The sequence below is a fragment of the Cornus florida genome, unplaced genomic scaffold, assembly GCF_030987335.1.
Source record: "Cornus florida cultivar Cherokee Brave unplaced genomic scaffold, ASM3098733v1 CherokeeBrave_3.0.0_Hap2_Chr02, whole genome shotgun sequence".
Classification (NCBI taxonomy): Eukaryota; Viridiplantae; Streptophyta; class Magnoliopsida; order Cornales; family Cornaceae; genus Cornus; species Cornus florida.
The window spans coordinates 48,565,102-48,573,133 of NW_026775572.1; the positions used below are offsets into that span (position 1 = coordinate 48,565,102).

At 33.7% G+C, this 8,032-nt stretch overlaps 1 protein-coding gene across 1 annotated transcript; it reads left to right on the plus strand.

The window, feature by feature from the left end:
- The first annotated feature begins 3,118 nt into the window (after positions 1 to 3,118).
- LOC132294929 (IAA-amino acid hydrolase ILR1-like 1) lies at positions 3,119 to 6,342 on the plus strand. The gene is made up of 5 exons (XM_059792960.1): positions 3,119 to 3,778; positions 4,774 to 4,899; positions 4,992 to 5,306; positions 5,564 to 5,692; positions 5,847 to 6,342. Exons 1-5 carry the CDS (start codon positions 3,392 to 3,394, stop codon positions 6,228 to 6,230), a joined length of 1,341 nt encoding a protein of 446 aa, XP_059648943.1. The 5' UTR covers positions 3,119 to 3,391; the 3' UTR covers positions 6,231 to 6,342.
- The last annotated feature ends 1,690 nt before the right edge of the window (positions 6,343 to 8,032 follow it).

Here is an 8,032-nt window from a genome sequence, read left to right on the forward strand (position 1 = left end):
TGTTGCAAGCGCGTTCTCGCAATAGCATTACCCAATATATATGTGTGTGTGTGTGTGTGTGTATATATATATATATATTAAAGACCAATTAATATACAACACTTCACATATATAGATACATATATATCAAAGATTTGGAAGGTGAAAAATAAAAAATATTAGAAGTTTTTTTAAATTTTAGGTTATATATATATGTATTAAAGATCAATTAGGATATAATATATATAAAAGATTTGGAAGGTAAAGAATATAAAATATTGGAAGTTTTTTTAAATTTTGGGTTATGGGTTGGGTTCGGATTGAGCCCGAGCTCAACTTGAATATTCCTGACATGCCTGGGTTTTGAGAAATCCCAACCTAATTTGAGTCCGATTTGTGAATTTAAAAGATGAAATTTTAAAATTTCTGGGCTGGGTTTGGGGTGGGCTGGGTTAGCCCGCCCAAGTTGCACCCTAGTTGTAGTAGTCAAGGGTTAGCCTTGTTTCTGTTATTAGAGAAAGCAATGTGAGAGGAGGAGGAGGAGGAGGAAAGGAAATGCCATGGTTGGTGAGAAGAGAAGAATTGTCGGAGGAGGGAAAGGGAAGAGATCTTTTGATTGATTCTCGTCATGGAAGAGAGAGAGAGAGAGAGAGAGAGAGTAGAGATATCGATGAATTGAGAGGTGCATGAGTTGTGAGAGTGTACAGATTTTCATGCAATAAACGTCAAATGTGTGTGGCCAAGGAATTTGGACCCAGGCTTTAGCTCCTTTCTATTCAATTCCTCACCTTACATTTCACATAAAGCTAGTACTAGCAAACTTGACATGCCAATTTAAAAGAAGAAACTAAAATCTTAATGATATTTCTTGGAAATAAATGATACAAGCCTCGACTTCCAAAATCTTAAATTACCTAATAATTTTTAGTCTTATTTTGACTTTTAAATTGAAAAGTGTTAAATATACAATCTTGCCATTTTATTTTATTTTACTTTGTATCCAAGGAGGCTGAGCCTCGCAGGTCTAGTGTGGGTGTTGCTTTCACTTTTTCCAAGTACGAATTTCTCATGAGGCATTAAAGAAAGCAAAAACATTTGACAGGAGGGTTGAAAATAGAGCTTACAAAAATTTCTGTTAGCATCTACGTTCTCCTCTCATCGACAAGATAAATTTAATTTCTGAGAATTTTTTTTGATAAATACCCTATGCATATGGGATAGGAGGAGTGCATATACCCGACGATGATGAATTATGAAATGTTTTAAGAGGTTCGACATCACCATCCACCTTTCATCCAAACAGACATATTTGTACTTTTAATATTTTGTTATCTGTGCTATCAACTAATTGTATCATGTCAGATCAATAAAAGTGTTTTATTTTAGTGGATCCTATCATTACGTGTTATGTGTCATTAACTAATTGTATCATATCACATAAGTAAAATTATTTTACTTTAGTAAATCTTATCGGTACGTGTTATTTGTACCATCAATTAAATCGTGTTACATTAGTAAATTTTTTTTATTTTAATAGATTCTATCATTACGAGTCAATATTTAATCGAGTTGTGATATTACGTGACTGGGGGCAATAAAGTTGACATTTTGAAAGAGACCCCAAACAATATAGGCAGCTGTCCATTCTTGACATTTTGAAACAGTGATGATGCAACTTTTGAGATATTTTCAATATTAAAAGATAAGAAAACGTGAGGTTATTGAGATCCACAACTTCTTAGCGGACATTGTTTTTGAATTTTCCGAAAAAATAATTGTTGGATTGTTGTCGATGAAATGTTGTATCGTCAGATAAATAAGTGAAATGCTTTAAACATGTGATATTTGTTGTCCACCTACATTGCAGATGCAAAAATATTATATCCAGAGTTGAAAAAAATATTATTGTATTGTAGAATCTTGACGTAATTTATTATAATAGAATTTAACATGCATGAATTGGATAAATTACAAATCAAAAATATTCTTAAGTTTCAAGTCCAGAGGACCAGAGAGGGGAGAAAAGTATTAGGTAGTGAAATCACAATTTAACATATAATAAAAAAATAAAATTGATACATTTTGTCAAACATTTTTTTCGAGTGCCAAGACAGTAAAAATGATGTAAAGGTTTTGGGAGGTGGTACGTGAATATGACCTCCCAACCAATGTGAAATTATTCGTGGCATGGTTTCATCCTATTATTATATTAGTACAACATCTAGAATAACTCAGAGTCGGATTTTATTGACAATTTTACTTTATTTACATATGTAATCATCTTATTTTAATTATCTAAATATTTAATAGAAAGGGTTACCTTTTCCTTTTTATAAATATAAATATTTATACCTTCTTGTCCCATAAAAATAGTCCCTTGGGGGAGGAGAACTCTTGAAGAATCAGGACCTACTGCGGGGGCAATTATCCCCACTAATTAATAATAATAATAATAATAATAATAATAATATACCTATTATTTTCCTTTTTTTGTATCAAATATTAAATTTCAAATTTGTCTCCTTTGTAATTATAAAAAAATTTCACTATTGCCCCCACAATACTCTTTATCTTCTTGTTATTAAAAGGCCATTCTTTTACATAATTTTTTTTGGGTCGGTCCTATATGCAATTCAAAAGTACTATGTTACCCTTTTAAGTTTGAATGAATACATTATAAAGTTGGAAAATTTTGTAAATTTAAAGAGGTATTGATAAAAAAAAATGCATTTTTCTATCATTGACTTTTTAAATGGAATAATTATTTTGGGACAGTCAAAAACAGAATGGCGGACAATTAAATTGAGACGAAGAGAGTTTGCCTCGCAACATAAGAAAAACGAAGAAATTCAATTTATATGAATAGGATGATAGACCCCATCATATAATGTCATCACGTGACACTACCCATTTTATATATAATATTGATCTGTAAATTAACTATTATATCTATTTTGATTAGTCTGGCAAATCATTATGACATAATTTTAATGTCATTTTCATTCACTCAATTGTATCACTCCTCGTTTTCCAATCATGAAGCAAGCATTAATAGAAGAGTCCTAGATGATCACTCAACAAACCAAAATGAATGGTGTCCCCAATCCTCACTCCACATGCATTTGTAATTGCTCCCATTATTCAATTTTCATCACATGTCGCCATGCTTTCACAGCCAATCACACTATTCCAATCCTGTTGTCTTCTTCTCCACCATACATAAATTAGCCAACTATACAGGAAATCCTTTAAATGCAACTTATATAACGTGGTATTCAAGACACAAAAATTTCTCACTAAAATCATACTACTACTTGATAAAATAGATTCATATTTATTGTACTTGCTATATATATATATATATATATATATATATATATATAACCATTGTGTCATATTTTTCAGCTCAGAAATGGACTTTTTCCAAGTTATCCTCCTAATGCCCTCCCTCATATCCCTCTGCTATTGTTTAAACTCAGAAAGTTCTTTCCATGAAAACTACTTGTTGAATTCTTCTACAAAAGATTACCAAAAGTCATCATTTTTTGAACAAATAGTTAGGGTGGCTAATGATGAAAACAAGGCGAATTGGATGAAGAAGATAAGGAGAAAAATTCACAAGAATCCAGAACTTGCTTACGAAGAAGTCGCGACCAGCGAACTCATTAGAGATGAGCTTGACCAGATGGGCGTTGGGTATCGGTGGCCGGTGGCACAGACCGGCGTGGTAGCAACCATTGGGACTGGTTCTCCACCCTTTGTTGCCCTAAGAGCAGATATGGATGCCTTGCCTATTCAGGTCAGTATCATACACATTGATGTTTTTGGAAAAAAGGGCTTTGGTGTGTGTGTGTGTGTGTGATATTTTGAGTTAATGACATAATGTGCTCTCTGAAAGTTCAGCATAAGATTATTTATCCCACCATTAGTTTGATGAGAAGAATTGTTTATTTCTTTCAACAATAGTCTGACTCTGATTAGAAGAATTGTGCCTTTGAAGCGGAGCAACAACTCTTTTCATCACTTAAATAAAGGCAAAAGGGAAAAAGAAACCCTTTAATCATTTAAGACATAAATGGAAAATCTCAATTTTTTTTTTCCCTTAAATTGTACCTAGCTTTGAAAAAAAAAAATTCTGTTTAAATAAGTAGTAAGCAATAAAAGTATTTATTTCTCTTTTATTCTCTATGATATTTTGTCATTCTGATTTAAAAAGGTTCATAATAGAAACTACTTTGTCATTCTTTTTTGCTTCTTGTTGACGAGGACTTTCTTGTTTGTGTTTTCTCAAGGAGAGAAACAAAAAAGACATAATAGATGTTTGAGGACACAAGTTGTAGTGCATATGTGGTTGTGGCCAGTTCTGTGGGGCCCAATCATGGAAGATGCAGGTGGTGGTGGGCTAGCAGGGGAAAGGAAGTGTGTCTCCCTAGAATGCTCTTTGTCCAACTAACCAAACAAAGAATATGTGGTCCTAAAGTAAGGTCACTTGTTTCCTTTGAGTTCATATGAAATAATGAATCTATATCTACCCGTAGTACACACACGAGAAAGTATGGGAAGACACGGTGAACCTAGTAGGATGGCAAAACATAGTGCTTCTTAGTAATTGCCAAGAAAATGAAAGAACATGGGATGACAAACTGGACTTTAGCACCTCCAATGCCAATCCCATGATGGTGTATCCATAAAGTTCCAATTTTTTTTTTTTTTTTTGGCTAATTGAATTTTAAGAAGAAATTAAAATTTAGATATGGTCGATCCTAGCATTATTGCCATAGTTCCCTTTTGTAGGAAATGGTGGAATGGGAGCACAAGAGCAAAGTAGACGGCAAAATGCATGCCTGCGGACATGATGCACATGTTGCAATGCTCCTTGGTGCTGCAAGAATTCTGCAAGAAATCCGAGAAAAACTAAAGGTAAATTGGGATTAGTAAAACATCATCAACATTACAACAATATTGACCCCTTCTTATATCTGTCTAAACTAAAGTCTGTCTAATTAATGTAGGGAACTGTTGTTCTTATATTTCAACCAGCCGAAGAACGAGGTGAAGGTGCAAAAGACATGATCCAAGAAGGGGTGCTCGAAAATGTAGAGGCCATCCTTGGAATCCATATAGTGCACCGGTATCCTTCTGGCATTGTTGCATCCCGGCCAGGAGAATTTCTAGCCGGTTGTGGGAGCTTCAAAGCGAAAATCAACGGGAAAGGGGGTCATGCAGCCATCCCCCAGGACACCATTGATCCAATTTTAGCAGTTTCGACATCAGTTATTAGCTTACAAAACATAATTTCGAGGGAGATAGATCCTCTGGATTCTCAGGTATTATCACGTTCAAACATGTATCTTATAAAGCTTGATCAAACCATCATCATCCTTGCCTTAATCCCATATGAATGGAGTCAATCACATGAATTCTCTCTCCAACTCGAGTGAGAATTCATCAAAATGTGAGAGTCTAAGAAATTATGTTACATGATGTTTTCACCATTAAATTTTAAATGAAATAATCATTCAAATTTCCCCTCAAGAGAATCTCTGGTCCCAAGAATTTCCCCTCACGAGAATCAAATTTGCAGGTCGTTTCTGTAGCTATGGTTCATGGAGGTGCAGCGTATAATGTCATTCCAGACTCGGCTACAATTGCTGGTACTTTTAGAGCTTTTGGCACAAGGAGCTTCTCTGAGCTGAGAGAGAGAATAGAGGAGGTAATTGAACAGTATAATACTTAACAATACTATATGACATGACTATCTTGGTTGATTTTTAACAGAATACTTTTTTCTTATTAATCAGTTCACTTGTGCTAAAATTTCAATAAAATCAAGGGGAACTAAGTTTATTTCTGCATATGTGTGCCAGGTTATTGGAGGGCAAGTAGCTGTGCATCGTTGCTCAGCTGAGATCGACTTCTCGGGGAAAGAACATCCCTCAATTCCACCAACTGTAAACGATAAAGGAATTTACGAACATGTAAGACGGGTTTCAAGTGAGATTGTAGGGGAAGAAAACACAAAATTAGCTCCTAGGTTTATGGGGAGCGAAGATTTTGCATTTTACTTACAGAAGGTACCTGGATCTTTGCTTTTCCTAGGCACAAGAAATGATAAGGTTGGAGCCCGATATCCACCCCATAGTCCTCATTATACTATCGACGAGGATGTGCTTCCTGTTGGTGCAGCAATATATGCTGCATTTGCTTATTCATATCTATCCAATCCATCAAAACAGACCGCCTGCTTATAGTTAATCTGTATACACTTTTTTGCCGTTAATCTTTTCTGGATCATTCTTTTGTGGTAATGCATTAGAAATGTCTTGCTTCTTGTGTAGTTTTTATTTTAAAATTTTTTTTTTTTAAGTATACGAGCTTTTATGTACATTTATTGTTATTATATTACTAAAATTAAATAGATTGAAATAAGTTAACCTTTTAACTAATTAAATAAATTGTTAAATAGAGCCATTAACCCACATCCACCCTAATCTGAAATCCCCCATCTTTTCTAACTCCTTTAACTTTATTATGAATAAATTGAATTTGTTATTGGTTATTTTTCTCTAATTTTGAATCAAATCGAAAGAAATAGACATTCATGAGATAGGGAAAGTCCTATCAATACTGGAAAGGGAACAGAGGAGGTAGATAGAGGTAAAGAAATACTTCCTATTCAATTTTAACAATCTAAATGTTCTCCCTTCCTAGGTTGGTTTCTATGAGCAGCCCTCTAGGGTATTTATAGCCATCTGCCTATTTTTTTTCTAGATTTTTCGACTTTATTGTCAAGATTTTACAAGGCAATGAATAATATCTCAAGATTTTCTCTCTTCTGAATTTTCTAGAATAGTGCATTTACTCTTTAGCACTCTTTCTTGATGCACTGTTCTGGATTAAAGTCATGCACTAAATTTATAGGACGAGAAACTCATGTGCTTAAATTTGGGGGAGTGACATATTTGCTCCGAAAATATGTAAATTTAATATTTAAGAGCATACCATAAATTTATGCCACAATCCATCAAAATTCGGTCAACAAACATCATGATGATAAATAAACAGTTTCAGCAAAACCTAAACAACTATCAAAGGTAAAATATATGAAGAGCAATATAACAAATTATTTTCCACATTATAAAATAATTTGTATGTGATAAGATAATAAACTTGCACCACTGAATCTCCTTTAAATTAATGGAACCTAGAGTGGGTTCATATGACAATTTAGTTTGACCAAAGTACCATTTTCATAACTCATCAAAATAAACAAGGATGTAAGCTGTTTAAGCTGCGGAAACTCACCTCCAACACAAATCCATACAAGCAAGGCGACGCATTTATCAAAGAATTGAGGAAAAGGATGCACTGGTCATTGAAAACCCGAACTTTTATTTCCAATTCCTTGAGATTACTAAATTTAGGGAAAAATCCCCCTCTGCATATGTTTATCCCAGTAATCTAAACAGTGGGGAAAAAAAATTCAGCGATTAGCAACCACTAATAACAAAAATTAAAAGAGAATAAACAAACACAGAAAAAAGTGAAGCATACTAACTTGACAATCCAGCTACAGTATAAGCTTTTCTAGTTGAGGGAGATAGAATGTAGGTTTTTTATATTCAGAAACTAAAATATCACAATAATGTCCCGGGATAGATACGTCAGCAAGCAAGAGAACTTTCTGAAAATACATGCTGATCTTTGGCCCAAAGTATTTAAATGACACGAGATTTATTGCTGAAATCTCAATATCTTTTAAATTGGATTTTTCCGCCAGTGGGAAAGGACACTTGTTCTTGTCGCTTCTTTCATTGTCAAGAGGGACAATATAGTCGCAAGTATTTCATCTGGCAATTCACTAATCCGGTCCTCCATATAATAATCCCATTTATCAAGCTAATCATAGTAAACAAAGAGCAAATTACCATGATGATGACATTAAAGCACCATAAATGAAAACAAATATCTTCAAATACTTTGTTAAAACATATTGAAGATTGATAATCGATAACAATTTATAAACAACATGCAAATTCAAAAAAATATAATA

Coding starts and splice junctions, on each gene's coding strand:
- LOC132294929 (XM_059792960.1), top strand. CDS start 3,392: ATGGACTTTTTCCAAGTTATCCTCCTAATGCCCTCCCTCATATCCCTC. Junction 5,307..5,563: donor TAGATCCTCTGGATTCTCAG/GTATTATCACGT, acceptor TCAAATTTGCAG/GTCGTTTCTGTAGCTATGGT. Junction 5,693..5,846: donor TGAGAGAGAGAATAGAGGAG/GTAATTGAACAG, acceptor TATGTGTGCCAG/GTTATTGGAGGGCAAGTAGC.